The sequence below is a fragment of the Heterodontus francisci genome, chromosome 13, assembly GCF_036365525.1.
Source record: "Heterodontus francisci isolate sHetFra1 chromosome 13, sHetFra1.hap1, whole genome shotgun sequence".
Classification (NCBI taxonomy): domain Eukaryota; kingdom Metazoa; phylum Chordata; class Chondrichthyes; order Heterodontiformes; family Heterodontidae; genus Heterodontus; species Heterodontus francisci.
In genome coordinates, this window is record NC_090383.1 from 78841046 (window position 1) to 78863901 (window position 22856).

Consider the following 22856-nt stretch of genomic DNA (forward strand, 5'->3'; position numbering starts at 1 on the left):
AATTTATGTTGTTCATTCCAGTTCCACTGTGCAATGTAAGTTGTAAAATGGTTGGCAGAGGATATGAAATTAGAACTGTAAATCAAAAAAGATGGCGGGGACAAAAAAAATCACTTTTTCAATGAATGGAATTGTGCATAAACATCTATTGAGTACTTAGCATGCCTTGCTTAACAATTACTGCTTGTGCAGAATGGTTCTTCCACAAATGATCCCAGTGTTGAATTTGTTGGGAAAGTCTTTTCATAAGTATGGAAGCTGTCATTCAGTTGTTCAAAAACATAGTCGGTTCATACCATGGGTGGAAATGTAAAAATATATAAAAACTATTTAAAAATTTAAAATATACAAAGTCAGTATATTACTGTCCAGTTGTAGCTTCCACCTTATGCCTTGGTCTTTTTTCATTCACTAATATTTTTGTCCTCACTATCACTTCTCCACAGCTAAAGTTCCCTGCATTCTTTTGTGACAAGCACTTTATTTTCTTTTAATTGCTCTTAACTTGCTGTAAAACCCACGTGCGTTCACATTCGGTTACTGTTTCCATGTATGGAGAGGCAGTTCTAACACAACATTTTTGGATACAAGAAAAGCTTGTCAACTGATCAGCCTGATCCCTCACTCATCTCTAACTTTCAATCTCTTTTAAACTCTCAAATTTTCCCCTGTCATTTCTTCTAAAGTCCAAGTGCAATGTTTTATAGCTTCACGGTGTTAAAAATCTTTTCATTAATGTCTTTCTTTTCTTTCCAGGACCTCAAACCGCCACAATTTTGGAACAACTTATTTCTCTGTCTTTACTTCCTCCTGTAGTTTATAATAGCGTCACCTAATCATTTGCTTCTCGATTTTGCTTGTCTTCTGTCTTTCAATCCTGCTGATATCCTGCAGTATGACCTTGGTCTTTCACCTTTGTTTTCTAATTTTGAATGTTGCCTATTTCTTTCAAACAGGTAAAGCATACTTTCCAAATTTCTATAACCTTTCTACCAACACTCTGGGAACTATACCTCTGATGCACCTAAGTAGTTTCATAGCACAGGTTATCCTTGGAATTGTGTCCATTCATAAAACCTCCCTTAAAGAGGATAAATTTCTTCTTGCATACCTCTTTTTCATGTTTTAACCCTACTACTATTGGGCTTTTTAGGTTTTGGTTTTAGTTTGGTTTAGAGATACAGCACTGAAACAGGCCCTTCGGCCCACCGAGTCTGTGCTGACCATCAACCACCCATTTATACTAATCCTACACTAATTCCATATTCCTACCACATCCCCATCTGTCCCTATATTTCCCTACCACCTACCTATACTAGGTGCAATTGCTACTGGCCAATTTACCTATCAACCTGCAAGTCTTTGGCATGTGGGAGGAAACCGGAGCACCCAGAGGAAACCCACGCAGTCACAGGGAGAACTTGCAAACTCCACACAGGCAGTACCCAGGATTGAACCCGGGTCGCTGGAGCTGTGAGGCTGCAGTGCTAACCACTGCACCACTGTGCCGCCCTACCACTGCACCACTAAGGGTTCTGAGCTTTACTATAAACAAAGGTTTTTTTTATTTGAATAAAATTTAAATAGGAATTATTGTTTCCCTTCCTTGGGTGTTTTTTGATGAGAGATTGAGACAGCGTTGTATATTTGATGGTGCCATCTGCGTCATTACTGGCCTTCCTTTTATTTAAATGAAAAAACAATGTCGGAGTTTTGTTAAATGCTAGAAGTGTGTTACATTAACTTTTAATTGGAAATGGTTGATGTCTGAAAAGGTAAATGATATATTGAACCATTTGCTTTATTAATTGTTATCTACTTAGTTCGGCGTCTGTTGCTGTGTGAAGAACTTGAGCGATCGTCATGTGGCAGTGTTCTCTTCCATGGCTATCTGCCACCTCCAGGTACATTGTTTTTTCTTAAGCTGGAACTGAGTTTTTCCGCCTGTGCAAACATGGCTCTACTAATACTATTCTCTTACCAGTCAAGCACCGTAACCTTCCATTATAATGAATATTTTACCACTGCTTAACAATATGCAGGCTACTAACAACCAATACTTTTTCATGTTGTTGAATATTTGTGTTTTATTTGGTTATTATCTTTCATTATTTTCCCCACTACAGTGCTACTGTTTTTGTAGGAAAGATGGCAAGGTCTAGGCTACAGATTTCTCCACAACAGTATTATTCTGCATTGGCCAAGAGATTTGTTTTGTCACTCAGGATTATTATCTATGCCACTTGTTACTGGCCTTATTATTTCAGATCTTTGTCTTGTTCCTTAGCATATGTTCTGCATTGATACTGAGAGGCAATTAATATACCAATCAGACTAAAAACCTAAGAGAGCACCTGAAGTGTGATTCCAAATCCAGCACATTGAGTGGGTGTTTAACATTTGACAACTAAAGCTTCGTTATGCAGATTTAAAAATCCACAAAAATAGATTTTAGGACTGAATTTAGGTCTGGCAATGCCTCAATGTTAAAATTCTCATCCTTGTTTTTAAATCCTGCATGGCCCTTTCCTCCCGATCTCTAGCCTTCTGTACAACCCTTCAGGATCTGCGCTGCTCTAATTCTGGCATCTTGCACATCCCTGATTATAATTGCTTCATCATTGGCAGCCATGTGTTAAGCTGCCTAAGTCCTCCTAAACTCCTCCGCCCCTCTACCTCCCTCTCCTTTAAGATGCTTCATAAAACCTGCCTACTTGACCAGTCTTGTCTTGATAGCTCCTTCTGTGGCTTGGTGTCAGATTTTGGTTGAATCACGACCTTGTGAAGCACCTTGGATTGTTTAGCTATATTAAAGATGCTATATAAATTCAAGTTACTCTGTTGAAGTGCAAAGGCATTTCCCACAATGTTCAGTAGGCATAAGTTCAGGGTTAGAATTGGTCAAATGGAGCGATGGCATGAATAATCTGAATCTAGACTTCAAGCTTGACTTGAACTCTAGGTTATCCAGTTTAAATTCATTCAAAGTGGACAAATTCCAAATGAGCTTGAACTTACCCTGTTCAAATTTAGAAGTGACTAGTGCTTAACACTAATGGGCAGTTTGTGGCAAACTAAAGAACACTGCTGGGTTACAAAACTCGCAGTTTCCATCACCAGTAGCATTGCTCCTGATTATATCCGTAGTTCATTGGTAAGATTTCAGGGCTTTTGATGAGGTCTTTATAACAGCTGCTGTTTTATCTTTGGTGATTATAATGCAATGTTTTGATTCGATACTCAGAAGTTAAGAATTAAGGTTTCAATATTTAATATAAAAAATGCTGTTCAGCTTCAAACAATTATATTGAAGAGTCTTTTGTCAGCCTCTAATCAAGGCAAAATCCAATATAAAAGTTGCAACATGTACAAGCAATGCTTGTTATATCTGTAGGTGGCGATGTGATAGTGGATTTCGATGTTAATATCTGTAACATTCACTGATAAAGCAATGGCTGCTAGTGAAAAAGAAACTGGTCAAACCTGCATGCAGTTATAGTCTCTGAACACTGAATGTCACTGTGGAACAGCTTACATTTTTGAGAATTTATTATTTTAGCCAACATTTTTTTTATTCGTTTGGGGGATGTGGGTGTCGCTGGCTAGGCCAGGATTTATTGCCCATCTCTAATTGCTCTTGAAAAGGTGATGGTAAGCTGCCTTCTTGAATCACTGCAGTCCTTGGGGTGTAGTTACACCAACAGTACTGTAAGGAAGGAAGTTCTAGGATTTTGACCCAAGCGACCGTAAAGGAACGGCGATATAGTTCCTAGTCAGGATGGTGTGTGGCTTGGAGGGGAACTTGCAGGTGGTGGTGTTCCCATGCATTTGCTGCCCTTGTCCTTCTAGATGGTAGAGATCGCAGATTTGGAAGGTACTGTTGGAAGGAGCCTTGGTGCGTTGCTGCAGTGCATCTTGTAGATGGTACACATTGCTGCAACTGGGCATCAGTGGTGGAGGGAGTGAATGTTGAAGGTGGTGGATGGGGTGCCAGTCAAGTGGGCTGCTTTGTCCTGGATGGTATTGAGCTTCTTGTGTGTTGTTGGTGCTGCGTCATCCAGGCAAGTGGAGAGTATTCCATCACACACTTGACTTGTGTGTTGTAAATGGTGGACAGGCATTGGGGAGACAGACTCGCCACAGAATTCCCAGCCTCTGACCTACTCTTGTAGCCACCGCATTTATATGGCTGGTCCAGTTCAGTTTCTGGTCAATGGTGACACCCCCCAGGATGTTGATAGTGGGGGATTCAGTGATGGTAATGCCATTGAATGTCAAGGGGAGATGGTTAGATTCTCTCTTGTTTGAGATGGTCACTGCCTGGCACTTTTGTGATGTGAATGTTACTTGCCACTTATCAACCCGAGCCTGGATGTTGTCCAGGTCTTGCTGCATATGGACATGGGATGCTTCAGTGTCTGAGGAGTCGTGAATGGTGCTGAACGTTGTGCAATCATCAGCGATCATCCCCACTTCTGACCTTATGATGGAGGGGAGGTCATTGATGAAGTGGCTGAAGATGGTTGGGCCGAGGACACTACCCTAAGGAACTCCTGTAGTGATGTCCTGGGCCTGAGATGATTGACCTCCAACAACCACAGCCATCTTCGTTTGTGCTCAGTATGACTCCAGTCAGTGGAGAGTTTTCCCCCTGATTCCCATTGACTCCAGTTTTGCGAGGGTACCTTGATGCCATACTCGGTCGAATGCTGCCTTGATGTCAAGGGCAGTCACTCTCACTTCACCAATTAGGTTGCTGTATAGAAACGAAGGATGCAAGTAGAAACATCCGCAGATATATTGAATTTTAAAAATTCTTTTCCCCCTCCCTTACAGCTGTTCTGTCCACCATCTTCCCCACACTCCTGTCCCAGCATATTTCCTGCCCCCATTGGATCTGTTAGTCCATTGCTACCTTTCTGTGTCTGCTTCCTTAATTTGTCATTGCCAATAGATCCTATTGATGCTGACACCAAAAAGTCTAGTCACTCCTCTTATCCCCCAACCTAATCCAGTATCTTCATGCGCAGTCATTGCAAACCCACTGGGTTTTGGTGCTGTCTAATTCTGCTTCCATAAATGGCGTTCTTGATAATTCTCTATCCTGCTGCATCTCTGTGCAACATTGCACTAATGAGCTGGCAGCTTCCAACTTCGCTGACTGCAGCTTCCTGGCATTTCATCCATTCCCTTGTTAGCTGTTTGATGACTAGTTTCTTGCCAATTGTCCTCCACCTCCATGGTTTCAGTTTTCATTCTCACCCCTCATAAAGGTTGTAGTTTCTATTTCCATCCCCCAGAAGCTGGCGAAATTTTCCAACTCATCGTCAATCTTATCATCCCCTCCAGCTCCCCTCAGGCTGACCCTTTTCCACGCCTGCTGCTTTCTCTGCTCTGTTACCTGCTTTTCCAGACACAGACTCGTCTTGCTCCCCTACACCGAGCAATTTATTTGCTCAGTTTCCCTTGTCCTCTGCTCTGTACCCATTTTCACGCTCTCTCCCTCTCTCATATGCTCCCCATCCTCTTCCAGTTACAGGTAAACAGGTTTTATGTAGGCGTTTTCCATTATAATTGTGGACATGGGATATATGATAGAAAAAGTTGGCATGAAGTGCAAGAAGCCATACAATTTGTAATATGCTACTGATATATCCGAAAACTATATTGTATTTAAGTTAAAGTAGAAGAAATACTATTTCACTACCAAAGTTTTGATCTTGAAATTCTCTGTGTGTGCTGTCCATGTGCTTTCCAAGTCACTGCATTGCAAACATTACAGTGCAATCTGCTTGCGAAAAATCAGGACTACATTTAAAAAAACGTTTTGTTCTTGATGGGCCCAACAATTTCGCCACATTAAGGTGTTTAACATATTTCCATAAACCAATTAGTGAATATTTGGTCAGTTGTAGCACTGAGGCTGAGTTTTATTTTCGGTGCATCACAGTTGTGATGTTCTGAGTTCCATGAGCCTCTTGACTAGAGTTGTTTTGAGATTTTTCTTCCAGCTTATTATCTACCCTTCCCATCTGCTTCTCAAAGGTGCTGACATCTTTCCAGAGTATGATTCCTTATATGAAAGTCACCTTGGTATTTGGTTCAGGTGACCATGTTTCGTCTGAAAGCCTTGACTCTGGGTGTTGGCAGGGCATTGTTCAAAAATCTGTATTCACCTGACCACCCACACACACACATGTGACTTCAGGGATGATTGGATAGTGATCAGGAGTCAGACTGTGGATGATTCTTTTCTCCTTAATTATGAGATGCTGAGGCTAGTTGTATCCATACTGCCAACCTGGCTGAGATCAGCTAACTCTACACAGACCAGAATTGAACCTAGTGTCTGTTTGACCTGTATTATTATTACTAAGCAACCTAGATAAAGGGCCACAATCCTTAGTACAGGTCACTACTAAGGTTGAAAAAAGAAAGAGGGGAAAAAAATTAAGTAGTAATGACAGCAGGCTTGCGTCTTAAAATATTGTAGGAAATTGGGGAGACCAAGGAAAGTAAAGCTTTCACAAGTTCAAGGGAAAAGGAGATTGTGTATATGTCTCTGTAGGGTAGCATATTTCTGGCTTGGGAGGAACAAGAGAGGGGTTCCGAGGAGCATTGACGATGACAATAATATAAAAGCAAAATACTGCAGATACTGGAATTCTGAAATAAAAACTGAAAGTGCTGGAAATACTCAGCAGGTCTGGCAGCATCTGTGGAGTAAAAGAAGCAAAGTTAACGTTTCAGGTCTGTGACCTTTCATCAGAACTGGCCTTTTATTTCATTGACTATTACAATATTGGGTAAAATAGAGAAAGTAAAGTAGGATAGGATAGGGGGTGAGAGAGGTTGGAGACGAGGTCGGAGACATATTGTCCATCAGGCAAGAAGCTTCTTGTCTTGTGTCTAAGTGTGCAGGAGAGATGTGGAAAGGTTTCCTCAAATGCAAATACTTTTTTGTACAATATTGACCGATATGCAAGAATTGAATCTAACACAAAATAAAATCCATTTCAACCTACAGTCAAAATTGGAGACAAGTAATGATGACGAGAAAACAGCTTGACTACAGAACTCTGCCATTCTATAACCAGCTGTAAAAGAGCTCGGGTAGTACATTAAAATGCTGCAAAGTTCAGGTTTAGCATGCAAGATTTGCTATTTTCAGGTGTAGGAAATAGGAATACTTGCTTGTGGTTTAGGTGTCTCCAGGCAGCACAGTGTATTAGAACACAGGAGAGTGCAGTATGCTTGCAAAGTAGCATTGACTGTGAATAATCTTTAAAGGAGAAGGACACAGTAGTGGAGAAGTCGTAAAAGAAAACTGGCTAAATTTGAATGTAGTGGGCCAAAGTACTATTCTAGGTATTAGGAGAATGCTTGCATGTTTCACCTTTTTAAATAGTTAAAGATTGATGTGTTTAACACTGCTAGCTATTCCCAGTAGAAAAGGAAGTATTGGAGGGCCCGGACCCCCACAGGAGAATAAACCTGGACTGAGCACAGCAGAGGGAACAGTTCGTCCAAACGCAGCTCCTTCCGTGTCAGCTGGAGTGATCTCGACTGAAGGGTCTGCCAGATTGGGTAAGAAGAGAAATGTTTTCCTTTTCCTCTATAACACACATGGAAATATTAATACTTAATAAGCTATGCAAATGATTATAGTTGCACCACTCCACCATCTGCTTTTAATAACATTTGTAATATGCCTTCAATCAAATGTTTCCTTTCTTTGAATTGGGCCTTGAGCTTATTTGAGCAGAAGCGACTTCCATTAAATTAAAAATTCTTTTTTTCTTCTTTTGGGCCTCCTTATCTCGAGAGACAATGGATACGCGCCTGGAGGTGGTCAGTGGTTTGTGAAGCAGCGCCTGGAGTGGCTATAAAGGCCAATTCTGGAGTGACAGGCTCTTCCACAGGTGCTGCAGAGAAATTTGTTTGTTGGGGCTGTTGCACAGTTGGCTCTCCCCTTGCGCCTCTGTCTTTTTTCCTGCCAACTACTAAGTCTCTTCGACTCGCCACAATTTAGCCCTGTCTTTATGGCTGCCCGCCAGCTCTGGCGAATGCTGGCAACTGACTCCCACGACTTGTGATCAATGTCACACGATTTCATGTCGCGTTTGCAGACGTCTTTATAACGGAGACATGGACGGCCGGTGGGTCTGATACCAGTGGCGAGCTCGCTGTACAATGTGTCTTTGGGGATCCTGCCATCTTCCATGCGGCTCACATGGCCAAGCCATCTCAAGCGCCGCTGACTCAGTAGTGTGTATAAGCTGGGGATGTTGGCCGCTTCATTATTAAAAATAATTATCAGAATATATCTCACATTGTTAACTTTCTGTTTCTTTAATAGTATCTAAAAGAACAGAGAAGGTACACAACATAATTTTCCAAGTATGTGCCTCTGATAGGGAACCTCTTCCAGTGGATATCCATGAGCATTACATCCATGATTCTGTGACATGCAATGCTGATGAGTGAAGCTCGCTGCTGCCAGCATGCACTTAGAAAATTAACCCTGAACACTAAATCATCAATATTTATTGATGCAATGTATTATCACTGTGGATAATTATTGTAGATGGAGTTGGAATGTAGTGGAATAAAAGCAGAAAGTGTTGGAAATACTCAGCAGGTCAAGCAGCATCTGTGGAGAGAGAAACTGAGTTAACGTTTCAGGTCAGTGACCTTTCATAAAAGGTTAGAAATGAGCAAGTGAAAAGGGGGAGGGGGGAAGAAGAACAAAAAGTAAAGTGTGTGATAGGGCAGAGGGCAGGAGAGATTAAATGACAAAGATGTCACGGAGCAAAGGGAGTGCCAGTAGTTGTATTAAAAGACAAAGCATTAGTCCAGAGAGAGTGTTAATGGCAGAATATTGAACAGCTCTGTCCAAAAGCAAAAACCTGAAAAACGAGTTGAAGACAGGCCCATGGTTAAAATATTATATAAAATAAAAAAGGCAGTCATGCTCTGAAATTGTTGAACTTAATGTTGAGTCAGAAGGCCTGTAGAGTACCTAATCGGAAGATGAGATGAGGTGCTGTTCTTCAGGGTACATCATACACTGGTTCTGATTCACTGGGTGATTAACTCAGAATTTAAGATTTGAAATGGAGAACACAAGACACTATGATTGTGGAGGCCAATTCTGTTCCGCTGGCAACTATCCTGTTGCTCCTTTTGGGGTAAAAGGTTGAAAATGGTTGCTGAAGTTTTCACGAGAAATTTCTACAAATTTCTGTCATTGATTTCATTACAAGCAAGTTTTACCATATTGGGATTGTGATGATGCATGTTTTAATTAAATGTAATATATATACACAGTTTGAAGTTAAGCTTTAATTTTTTAAAATTTCTTTCGTAATTTTCTTTTTTTTTGGCAGGCACAGTGGTGGACCCCCGGAAAGTTCTTATAGTAGCTGGTCATCATAACTGGATTGTAGTAGCTTATGCACACTTCGTGGTTTGTTACAGGTACCAGAGAATCATTGCAATTTATGTGTCATTCTGTTAATAGGAGTCAAAAATCAGCTTGCTAAAATATGGCAGAACTTGGCTGTTTACAGGGCAGCCTGATAAAGTGCCTTCTTGAGAGGTCCAAGTGTGCACATCAGTAGAAATTGCTGTTGGAGTATTCTGATGAGAAGTTGTGTGCAATTTCTGCATATCTTTCAAAAGTGTCGTCAAAGACCTCAGTGTGCATTATTAAGCTCCAAACTATAGGAAGGATATTGAGGCTTTAGGCAGAGTACAACACATTCACTAAGATGCTGCCTGGTATTTTGTTTTGTAATTTTGTTATACTTTGTTTTGTGATGCCCCAGTAAAGCACTTTGGGACGATTTATTACGTTAAAGGTGCTATATAAATACAAGTTGATGATGTACGAGAAAATACAAATGCAAAGCAAGACTTGAAAAGTTGAGTTCTTTAATTCGAACAATGCAGGTTACACAGTGATATAATAAAAGTATTTAAAATTATGAAAGGATGCAGCAGGGTAGATAGACTATTTCCATTCGTTGGAATGAACAGCTGTATGTACAGTATTACATATAAAAGTATAGAAAAAAGGGCAAGAGAAAATTCTTCACACACATTTGGGGGTGTATTCACATCCAGGGTTAGTTGTTGAGGCAGAACATATGTCAACATTCAAGATTAAGTTGGATAGGCAGATGAAGGAAAAGGGGTTGAAGGGATACGAGAACAGGATTGACATATGTGGTCAGGAACACTACAAGAGATGTATGGATTTTTTTTAATTGCTTGAAGTATACTTATCAACATGTGAAAGAGGGGGCAACTTAACATCTCAACAGAATCTTTGCACTTGTGCGCTTCCCAGCATATTGTATTTTTCTTTCTTTATATTGTTGATTACTCACATTTAATGAGGAATTTGGAAGCTTGCTTGCCACTGCATTTCAGCATAAATGAGTGATCCAAGAGTTACAGTGATACCAGCTTAAAGCACAAATGAAACTCAGTCCCTCTGGTTTGCTTGAATATTCTCATTGGTTAGCATTACTTTAAAAAGGAGGCTTTACAGCCATATTACCCAAACAGCAAGCAAAAAGTGCTGCATGGCCCACCATACAGGCCATCTTACATTACAAGGCATCATTACTTTTATGGCCCTTGCATAACACATAGCCCTTTAACACGAGGAACAAGCAAATGGGAATGTCAGCTGACATCCCCACCAGCTCCTGCACGGTCATTTTTATTCTCGACTTGTGATGGTATTCCATTCTGACCTTCACCCTTCATCTTCTCCACTGGGTTTTCAGTCCTTTTCATCATGCAGCCAATCGTGGTTCCTCTTCTACTCAGTCTTCAGACTCTGCCTGTTCATGCTTCAACAAATAACCAACAACTCATCTGTGCTGAGGCCACCTCATATTTTAGCATCTCAATAATCAGTCTCAAACTCTACACATTTCATCACTTTTCTCTCTCATACCACCTCTAATTTTCATTCCAATCCTGTGCATGGTCTTTATCTCCTCCAACCACGGCACCAATTCATCCTCAGATTATGACTAATTATCTTGGCTAATATGTTAACGTGTGTAAAATTTGCCAACGTAATGAAAACACTGGAAACAAATGTATATACAAATAAATGTGTATGAGAAAAAGAAGAATCTGTTTGGGTGATAGTATTTTACTTTATTCTCTCATGGACTCCTTTTTCTTGAATGAAGTTTGTGTTATGGCTGGTCGCAAAATAACTGCAAGAAGCAATCCAAAACAAAATACTGTGGATACTGGAAATGCTGGGAATATTCAACAGGTCAGGCAGCATCTGTGGAGAGAGAAACTGAGTTAAAGTTTCAGGTCGATGACCTTTCTGATGAGTATTTCCAGCATTTTCTGTTTTTATTGCAGGAGACAACCTACAGTCTGACAGGCTGTCACTCAGGAATCCTCATTTTCAATTGTTTACTTTAGTTTTTTGGTATTTAAAGGAATTCACTTGTGTTTTAATTCCTGCCAGTTTGAATTTCAAGTGATTGTCCTTTATATACTGGGAGAGAAGAAGACCTACAATCCAAGCGACAGTCAGACAGACTGTAGGTTGTTTCTTGCAATAAAAACAGAAAATGCTGGAAATACTCATCAGACATGTGGCCCCTGCAGTTCTAGAATAGATAGACTTCCATTTTTTGAAGCTGAAAGGTTACATAAATGAAGTAAATCTCACACAGAACCTGGGGAAAATCGAGCCAAGCATTGATAAAAGGATCAAGATAATATTGTAGGTAACCAGACGTGCTGTAAATTATGCACGTTCCTACTGTGGCTTTTAAATCTATTCAGTACCTTTTGACAGTTCAGTGGCAAATCTAGCATGTACAAGTGATGAATTTAAAAATTTTGCAGGGTGTGATTTTTCTTTTGTGACAGTCTTTGAAGGTTAAAATATGTAAGGAACATAAGTTCCCTTTCACCAGTAGGGCAAGTGGAATATCAGGCAGGAATTGCTGACTTTTATGCAGCTTGGCAGTCGTTGAATTCGTTCACTACTCATGAGCAAGAGCTGCACCAAATATGAAAGTAAAAGGGTTCCGATTTCTCAAGAAATTACCCAGGAAATGCACACATTTATCTAAGCATCAAAGTTAGGTCGCAACGAAAGTATTTCCTGACCTTAAAAATGTCATCCTTAAAGTTGTGCTGTGATGCTTTGGGATTATTTTGAAGATAATTGCATATTTGACTTGCTAGGTTTTTATAACTTGTTGCTTTGGTTTGATGTTTTTGACTTCTGTTCATTTTTTGTCTCTTTTCACATATTGACATTTCAGGAAGTTTAAAACTCATTTAAAGTACTTTATTCTGTCAGATTGCATTTCTCTGGGAATTCCTGTTGCCTTTGGGGAGCCAGAGGGTGAGGGTTAAAATGCAGTGGAATGAGTTAAGGCAGAATAATCAGATGCTGGTCCAGCAGTTAGGAAGAATTCATCAGCTTTTAGCACTTTCATCAAATTTTATAAAGTGCTGATGCATCAGTAGCCAAAACTGGAGGAAGTTTTAACCACAAAAAAAAGTGGGTTTGCATCAGGTGAGGTTTAAAGTCTTAAAAATCAGAATCCCGACTCCAACCCCACTTCTGCGTTTAATGGGGGTGGGTAGGTAGTTGGACAACCAGCTTGCTCCAAGGAGGCGGGTTGGCACTTTAAATATGATAATGAGGCTGTGAGCCTCATTGTTGTTCAACTTTTCAAATTTAACAGTTACATCATATGAGGGCTGCCAGATCCAGGAGATTAGTGCCATCACTCCTACCTGCTAGATCCAACATGCCTACATGGACAAATCTTGCTATCAGGCATCACCACTCCCAGCCCGCCGATCTGCTTCCCAGGCCTTTTAATTCCCTCTCCTTTACACCCGTCCCAGACCTTTGATTCTCAAATTCCCTTCCCATGCCTTGGAATAGAAGACATTTGGAAGAAACATTTTGATGATCAGTGCAGAATGGACGGATCAGTGGATCCACAGAGAAAGGTACAGAGGAAGTGGAGCAAGTTGAAAAGATTTGCTGCTGAAATGGGGGAGGATGAGAATGGAGCTGGTGTAGGATTCATCCGAGCATGACTCAATCTTGAGATGACAGTAGAAAACTGATCAGCAGAGGAATAGTAGTGAGTGAGTAGCAGAATGAAGAGTGCATGGTACAGGAGGAGAAAGTGAGACAAATGTTGATAATGGGGGCAAAGGACTAGACTGACCAACAGAGAGGGAGTGTTCCTGATGTTTGGAACAATGACACCGTAGTCTTGAGATGTATGTACATGACCTATTGGTTTGCTCTGAATCCATGATGGTGTATTGACATTTGAGGTCAAAGTCCAGGACCTTGTGGGAGGATTGAAAGTGTGTCCATTGCCTGATTATCTCAATATTTCAGGCTTTGGAAATTTGCTGGTTGGCTGGTGGTTGTGGTTTAGAGCTTAGCAGTCAAGGCACAGAGCCTGGATGGCTGGCTGGTGATTGGCATCTGGGCCTTACTGATACCAGAGGATCCAGAGCAACAGTTCGAGGAGGCGCACAATTGGTGAGTTCATGCCACCTGCAAACCCTAACTGTTGAACAGTTAAATGGGGCGATGCCGCACTCTTGCTTCTTTCAAGGAAAGTCTGAATCATCAAAAGAATTGCTTGAGATATTGTTGGAGAAAATGAGAGTGACGGGTGTGGATGGTAGTAATAATGTGACGCTGGGATGGAAATTTTTAACATCACAAGGGGTTGTGATTAACTGAGCCTGCTATGGAGCTTCCACCTTTGGCAAGAAAAATATAAAAAACTGAGGACATAGGGACAGAAATCTAATGAACTTGTAGAACTGCTTTAAAACCCAAAATCTAGAACTGTCCAGGGTGAGACAGAGAAGGTTCATGTAATAACCTGAAGTGAATTAAAAGATTAACAAAATCCAAGTTTAGATGGCGTTGTATACCAAAGGATAAGTTGGACAGTTAATAAACACTACTCTGTCTGCTGTATTGCAAGGATTTATGGTATAGTCTATCTTGTATAAAACCAATGAAAGGTGATTATATTATAAGGTGATGAAAGCCACTCTGGACAACACTTTTATGGCTAATAGATCAGAAATGCCTGGTCATATTTTAAACAGTAACCTTAGAGTGACCTTAAAGTGACCATCGTGGAACGCGTCATTTTATAAGGGATTTGTGACTGCTGAACAGTCTATTAAAATTTAACACCTAAATATTTAGAAACTGGCAAAGGCCATTATGCCATGTCATCAATCCCCACTCTCTCCAGAAATGAACGCACCTAAGATAACTTACTCTACATTTTTTCTTTAAAGTATGACCTTATTTCTTTTAACTCCTGACTTTCAAATTTTTAATTGGTATTCTCTGGTATTTGAACTTGTCACTGTGGTTTTTGATCAACTTTATCAATTCCATTCGTCATCTTTAAAACTTCAGTTTGGTCATCTTGAAATCTCTATTCCAAAACAAATTAGTGCAACGTCCTTAAATTTTCATAATTTTATATCTATATCCTTTCAAGGACAGCTGTCTATCTAATAATGTAATTTATTATTAATTGCTGCAAAATGTTCTGTTTTCTAAAGCTTATTGCATAAGGTTTCTTGTTCATTTCTAGAATTAAAGAGTCCTCTGGATGGCAGCAGGTTTTCACAAGTCCATACTTGGACTGGACAATAGAGCGTGTAGCAGTTAATGCTAAAGTTGTTGGAGGACCTCTTGGTGATAAAGACAAGATGGTAGCTGTGGCATCTGAGAGCAGTATAATCCTGTGGAACATTCAGGATGGAGGCAGTGGCAATGAAATAGGTATGTACTGCCCATTTCTGCAATAAAACAAAATTCTCTGTCACCTAACATGGGGATGAGGCTGTTTAACATGATTCAGAGCTACCAGAGATGAGTGAATGGGACACCTGTGTTCATCACTTTGGATATGGGATGGGGCTGGTCTGTACTGAGAGGAAAACAAACCAGTGGCCTAATCTTGTCATTAACTAGGTACAGCATAGGCTGAGGAAAGATCGGTTTGAATAACTGGAACCATTTCTGAATCAAGTAAAATACTTACTATGTGCTGACACTGGTGATCCTACCTGTGTCTCTATCTCACCCCCACCATCACTGAAACCTTATCCATACTTTTAATGCCTCAAGACTCATTTTTTTCAGCTGCCTTGAACAAATTCCAACTCATCCACAAGACTGTGTCTCGGATTCTACATTGCATAAAGTCTGCACTCCCATAATCCCAGTCCTAGGAACATGGGGAGATAGGAACAGGTGCTGGCCATTGATACCCTCAAGCTTGTTCTGCTATTCAGTTAGATCATGGCTGATCTGTAATTCAACTATATTTACCTGTCATTGCTCCATAATCTCTTGATACCCTTGCCTAACAAAAATCTATGAATCTCAGTCTTGAAAATTTAAATTGCCCCAGCATCCACAGCCACTTGGGGAAGAGTGTTCTAAATTTTCAGTGTGCTTTTTGTGAAAAAGTGCTTCCTGAGTTCATTCTTAAATGTCTTAGCTCTATTTTTAATGCTATGTCTCCTTGTTCTGGATTCCCTCACCAGAGGAAGTAGTTCTCTGTATGTACTCTATGGAATCACTGTAACGTTGTTGGAATTAGCAATAGCCCCTGGTCTAGGGAAGGGAAATATTAGCTGATTCTCATGCTGTCCAGTAATCTGCGCTGAAACTTGCATGTGTAGGTTGAGCTGTGATGTGCTAGTCGGCAATTGCCTTGCCAGCACTCACTCTAATGTCACATGATAAGAATAGCCACTTGTCAGACACCAGAGAGCCGAAGGTGTCGATGGAATGATAGTTTAGCATGAGTCACCATCTTAAGGAGAATTGGGGGCAAAAGCAGGGAGAGGGGGCAGGAATCACAGAAAGAAGGTATTGCATATAGGTATCTGGCAGATTGCTCAAAGCATTAGTAATTCATCCGCTGAGGTCTTCTTTTCCATTAACTTTATGTTCATGAAATCTGAAGTTTCTGGCATATAAACAGAAAATGCCAGGCAGTATTAATGCTGCCTAACCTGCACAGTTTTTCCTGCTATTTCTATTTCAGATTTCCAGCATCTGCACTATTTTGCCTTTGTGAAGCTTCCAGCAGTGCCCTTTTAATTCAAGTTTTGTTAAGAGGGAAATGTTTTTGAAAAGCCTGATTTTGCATTTTTCATATCTATTGTTTCTGTCTGTTGCAAGCTGCACAGTAGATTTCTACAGGGACAAACCCAGCAAATAGCAGATTTAAGTGTCAACCCAAATCTATTTCAGAATAGCTTCTAATGCATATTTTGAAAATAAATTAAAGCAAGTGATCACCATTACTGTGCCTGCCTGTAAGGCTGTCATTCCTTTGCTGGGCTTGGGAGATGGTTCCTCTCCCCAGGTGAATTTATTACAAGTTACCAGTTGTCAACATACAATTGGAAAAAGGGGGTTTAATATGCACAACAGATGTTTATGTAAATTGTAGCATTATTTAATTGGCATGAATATTTATGACACTTGACATGCATGAGGCTGGAAGTAGAATTAAACATGGTGGATGCTGTCCTGCAAGTATGCTAGGAAAATCAGCAGTTTTACTTAGGAGAGATTGACCCCCCTCAAAGGAAGATTCAGCATGATTTTAAAGTGTTTCTCCTAACTTATCTCTAATGTATCCACAATATCTCATTATATAGTATGATTTTTTAATATTTTAAAAGAATGGTCTAATTAAGTTACTATCAGAAAAAGGCAACTCACTGTCATGGTGACACTGAATTTCACCCAGAGACAGGAATGTGGAAGGGCACCAACGAGGTTTTTAAATTTCTTATTTATTGTATCAAAGTAGTTATTTAGATGACAACTTTGTTTTAATTACACATCCTGTTGTGAGAGTTTAAACAGATGCATGTGTCAAAAATGCGCATAGACCACACCAAGAGCCACACCAGTTCCTAATAAAGATCACACAAATTGGCGAAAATGCTGAACCTGTGATCACAATAATAGTTCGAAGTTGGAATACAAAATGTAGCTACTGTGGAAGAGAAATATCCCTGCATTGAAGGAGTTTTCATGAATGTATAATGAAGATAAAGCTACAGAATGTCCTATTGTGTGTGACATTTGTTTACTCTGAGGCTGAGAAGCTCTGTTAATATTTCTTTGTAATTTCTACAGTACCGTAACCCACCAAAGGGATGGGCAGTGAGCAGCAATCTATTTCTAGATCTTCATCAATATCACCTTAAAGTTGTCTACTGAAGAGTGTGCAGAAATGACCTTTCAGATTGTTTAGCTTTTTCTTTCCCTTTCCTTTCTATATTGAAGACGATAGCCTCTGATCGCTGTCCTTGCTCCCTCCCTCCCACAGTTGCATGTTAAAAGGGGGGAAATGAATTGTTCATTCCTTTTAATGAAATCATAAATGCTTTCTTCATACAATCCCCATGTCCACACTTGTCTTGGACAGCTGGTTATATTAGGCAAATGGCACTAACCATTTGCCACCATAGGTGCCAATTACAAAGTTGCCGCTTAAAACTAATTAAATATGCCGGCTATTTTGGGCAGTTCAGTGCTTCTAATCTAAAAATTTTGCTGATTTTGACAAAATCTGATCTTACCACTTCAATCAACTGTTTTCACTGGTAACAGCTATAGAAGGCAATTGAAAAGTGAAGACACATTAGCTACATTTTGATTTCAGACTTCACATCATTTTACTGGCCACTGTATCGCAGAAAAATCCTTATGAGAATATAGTCTCATATAGACTATATGTTTAAAATTTTGCTATAAATAGCAGTTAGAGGAAATCTTCCTTTCAAGTCAGTAATTTAGCATGCGAACGATTGTCACAATTCTCTAACTTTGCCATAACTTCTAAATAGCATTTATAAATGTTCAGTAACATCTAAACTAAAATATATTGAAGTCTAGGAACATCCATAAAATATGGATTTTTCTTCACAAATCTGTTTCAATTCAAACTAACGCCAGTGTTGAAAATATGTTACTGTTAGTAGCTTTCAGCAAGTTTCTTGTATGAAAATCTGTATATATTACACATTGAGGAACTGAATGAAATCCATCGGTTAATGAAACGCCTCATTTTGAATTTTTGTAATATATGCTGAAACATCAAACTTCAATGTGTGTGATAATGAAAACCTAGCAATAGATAGTAGACTAAAGATTGACATAAAGGTTTGTGAAACAAACTGGCTGTGTGTCATGGTGACCTCTATGTCACTGTGTTAACTGGCTAACGCACCATTGTAAAGCATTTCAGAAATATTCTGCTCATTGAGGACTGAGTCTCTGGTTGTATCGTTTGCACTCTTTTTTTCAAATGTTCTGCTTGCCTTTGCTCTAACTGGTGACCATTCCTGATTTCAACAGTGTTTAAAATCTGGTGCACTGTAATACCCTTTCCAAAATCAAGTGTATCAGATCCATATAGATTGGTAAGTGAGATTTTTTAGAATTATATCTCAATTACATCAATGACAGTCACTTGAAGCGTACATTACATTGTGTTTTTATCACAGCAAGGATTGTTTTTGAATTCTGCTTCATCTTGTGCCAGAGAAATGACTGGCATGGTAAGCTCCCTTTTCTCGATATATGCACGTCTTGTTCAATTCTATATAATTAAGATATGGGTGAGGATAAAGGAATCTTTGTCTAAAAAAAGTTATAACATTTCTGATCTACACAATGTTTGATTTTGTCTCCGACGCACTCTGTTTTGTTCTCTCTGAAGTTCAATGGTATTCTCTGCCACCCATAAGGAATGGGCTGTGGACACATTACACCAGATTCTTGTCTGTTTTAATGGCTGTCCTGTTTCCTTCTACAAGTAGCAGGTGCCATATAGTACATTCATCCAAATATGGGGGAGCATATTGTGATGATATTCAAATGACAGGAATACTCTCTTTCGTCATCTGTCACATAGTAGTACTGAATTCAAAAGACATCTGCTTGTCTCTTGCATTCAGCATTGCTATCTGAGTGGGGGTGGTATTTAAATTTTTAAGGCTCTTCGAGCCAATGCAATCCATAGTAGGAAGATGGATTGCACATATTTAGGCTGCAATTTTGATCAGGTTAAAAGTTTTCTTTTAAAAAAAAATAACTGGCAGAATAGGGCCTCTGGCCCCTCCAAAGCCTGTTAAAAGCCAAAAACCATCATTATTCCTGCCACACCAAAGATGCGCTGAATTCTACAATCGCGGTAAATGTAGCTCATTAACCGAAAGCAAATTCAAGTATTAATTTTCTATAATGCTGCTAGTTAATGGCACTATTGAATTCACTGTTAAGTGTATGTGCTGGCTTTGATTTAATACCCTCTCCACTTGGCTTTCTATAACAGTCCCTAGTTTGCTTAATGCACAACATATAAATAAAAGCCTCATACAAGTCAAACAGTCCTGTAATCCTGTAAAATCCTTCTTAAAAGGGAGCACTTAGCACAATGCAGTGGGGCTTTGATGATAAAATGGTGCCACACTAAAAAGAACAGAAGCCCACATTCCATTACTTCAATGGGAGTTTGAGCTCTTTTCAAATTTCACTTGGGGGTACTTGACAGTAAGCAGAGTTTGAAGGCCATTGTTAGATGACTCAAAGTTCCAGGAGGTGGGAACCACTTTTACACAGTTAGTGTGAAGATATGTATGCAAACACTTTGCACCACTCTATAGAACATTCCTGAAAGGAAATTGTGCCCGGTGACATATTGTGTCCATCACTGTCTATCTCCTGTGGTTTCACACCTTCCATACTAAAAGAAAGCACAACTCCCACATTGCTCCACAGGGTACTTCTCCCCCCCCCCCCCCCCCCCCCCCCCAATCACCACCACCACCACCACCATGTAGGACAGCACTCTTGTCATTCTTCATGAAGTGCTTTATTTTTCTGGCAGCTTTCAAAGCTGCTTAAACTAAACAGGAGAGACACTTCAAATATGGAAGAAGTTGGCATGCTCATGTGAATAATTTTCACTGAGTGTGTCCTCCCTCTGGAGTAGTAGAGGCCTGCTTTGCATTCATTTTATCTGTTCCCTTGTAACTATGTACACATTAGTGAAAGGAAATGTAGAGTGGCATTGCTTGTAGGCCTGTTATTTACTTTTGGATTTGCTAGCTGTCTGCAGCTGCATTGCATGGCTCAAAAATATGCAGGCTGGTTGTTATTTGGTCTGCTTATAGAGGAGCAGAAAAAGAACAATCACAGGCCTTTATCTGGATAGTATTTCCACTTAATCCATACTTTAAGCAAAGTTATGATATACTATTTATTTTAATAAAATGCTTGTTAATTGAAAGAGGAAAAAACAGATGTGTGAGAAAAGAGTGTACACCACAGAAAGCGATGTTACTACCTTAACTTTAAGTGTCAATAAAAGAGATAGCTTATTCATTAATACAACTCTAAAATGAGAATTACTGTAAAATGTGAAGATGTAGAAAGAGACTTATCTGCTATTCTGTTTTGTAGGCGTATTTAGTCTTGGAGTCCCAGTGGATGCACTCTTCTTTATTGGGAATCAGCTGGTTGCGACCAGTCACACTGGGAAAGTAGGAGTGTGGAATGCAGTCACCCAACACTGGCAGGTGAGCTACATCCTTAAGGAAATCTTGTAAACTTTCAATTTCTATTTTTACCATTTTGATCCTATGCTGACACCGTTGTTACAGACAGGAGGTGTGGGTGGCTTCCACTTTTCACCTCCCAACTGACCACAGTCGTGTTTTGTGAAAAATGGTGCATTAGTCCCTGAGTGTTTTTACGGTCAGATAAACAGACAAATGACAGGTTTTCTTGTAGGTTAAAAAGGAAGATAACTATTTTTAAACAATTCCCGAAATGGTTGCAACCTTCACCCACTCACATATTCACACACGTGCATACACAAAAGTAGATAGATAGAGAGAAAGGGTAGGATGCCATTAAAGTCCAAGGTGATAGGAGTTTGTGGTTTTCAGGATACTGTTGAATCATCTCAGGAGGAAAGTCTTTTTTTAAAGGTGCAGGCCTGGATGTTTGCAGTCTTGAACTTGCTGAGGTGTTAAAACACAGCTCAAAGTTGGTGGTGTGAATTTGTTTTACCTTCACAGATGGAGAGTCTCAAAATCACTTAGTAATTTTTCTGCTGTAGTGGTTGTTCAGTTATTGTTCAGCAAGGTTCTTCTGTCTGGCTGTATCTGTTTCAGCCTCTGGCTAGAAACTGGCATTCTGCGGTCTTGGCTTGATCAGTCTGTCCCTTCCTCCCTCCCTCCCTCCCTCCCTCCCTCCAGAGGGTTACCTTTTAAGGGCACATCCATCACTTTTGAGTTTCTGTTAGGTGACACATGCCCTCTCCCCTGGTGTGACCACACAATGGATCAGTATGTGGAAACCATGGCTATCTATTGTTGTCTGAATGGGGACCATTCTTTTATAATAGTGCTATTTTACACCTGTTCATTTTGTTTTGGGCTGAGCGCCAGTCTGTCTCCAGAGCTTTTTGTCAGTTCAGTAATGCAGATAGGAGTCATTAATATGCAATGGTGCTCCTTTCAATTTCATTGCGTTCTCCCTAGAGCTATTTCTGACGAGGGTAATGAGTTTCATCCTGAACAGGCGGAGGTACAGGAGGGGGTCATGTGACCACAAATCCATTTTGTCTGTGTCCATATGGTTCAATTTAACTTCTTATTTTCATAATTCCTCCAATTCATTGTTTATTTAATGATGACTCCTTCCAAGTATGACACTATCAACTTGACATATAATAGAATGAGGTGACTATATCCATTTCACTACTACTTCACATTCACAAGTTGCAAGTGCACTAAGGTATTGAGTAAATACATTTCGGTATCCAGGATCATTCATTTCGTAAACATGAATGTTTATTATAAGTGTAATCCATGTGTGCAAATGGTTATACAAATAGGGTGCTGAATTTTCTGTCAAATTAGTAGTTTGCTAATACTAGGCCCTACATTAATTTTCCTGTGTTCCTTCATGTCTTAAAGCATGCAGCATCCAACCACCAGTGGAAGTTGGTGTGGGGTGAAATTCTTCCTGTTTGTAATCTTACAGAAATGTTGCTGAGTACAAAACAGCTGATTCATAACGGACATAATGGGGCTGAAATTCTGCCACCAGCACCAAATTAGGCGTTGTGCTGGTGCAATAGGTCAAGAGGTGCACTGACTGCTAGTAATTTCTGTTTCAGTACATTCAAATAATTATACCTAGCTGCGGATGCAGCTTTACACTTGTGCAGGGAGCAAGCCCAGTGGGATAAATGGGAATTATAGCCAGCAGGACCAAATTAAAAAGCTGTTACTCTTTTGAAGGTTAAATGTCTGCATTTGTTGGCTAATATTTATTTTTAGTCTTTAGTAAGGTTAAATAAATTTCAGAGATTTGTCAACCTTTGGCAAAAGTGGGAGAGGGGATAAGTGTCGAGAATAAATTGTGAGAGGAAACCAAATTTAGAGAGCAACCAGACTTTGTGGGCAAGTGAAGGAGTGATGCAGTGTCCAGTCCCCCTGTTTGAAAGATGGCTAAATGAATATGCAGCTGCATAAAATGGGTTTAAGGGGTATTGCCCAATTATGCAATTTAGAGTATATCATTCCTTGTGACAGATGGAAAGCTGCTTCAACACTGTGTGCTTTACATAGAAAGATAGAAACAGGATAGGCCATTCGGCCCCTCAAGTTCTCAGATCATAGGTGGTCTGTACTTCAGTTGCATTTCCTCGTCTCTGGTCTGTATCTCTCAATATCCT

At 39.9% G+C, this 22856-nt stretch overlaps 1 protein-coding gene across 2 annotated transcripts in view; it reads left to right on the plus strand.

Annotated features, from left to right (window-relative positions):
• The window catches only part of kctd3 (potassium channel tetramerization domain containing 3), a 99979-nt gene that overhangs the window by 46587 nt on the left and 30536 nt on the right, over positions 1-22856 (plus strand). Inside the window, exons 6-10 of one of the 2 annotated variants that reach the window (XM_068045043.1) lie at positions 1824-1904; positions 7438-7587; positions 9390-9480; positions 14661-14851; positions 20570-20685. In XM_068045043.1, coding sequence (XP_067901144.1) covers positions 1824-1904; positions 7438-7587; positions 9390-9480; positions 14661-14851; positions 20570-20685 — 629 coding nt within the window. The remainder of the gene's footprint in view (positions 1-1823; positions 1905-7437; positions 7588-9389; positions 9481-14660; positions 14852-20569; positions 20686-22856) is intronic. The other variant, XM_068045044.1, reaches the window with a different exon arrangement.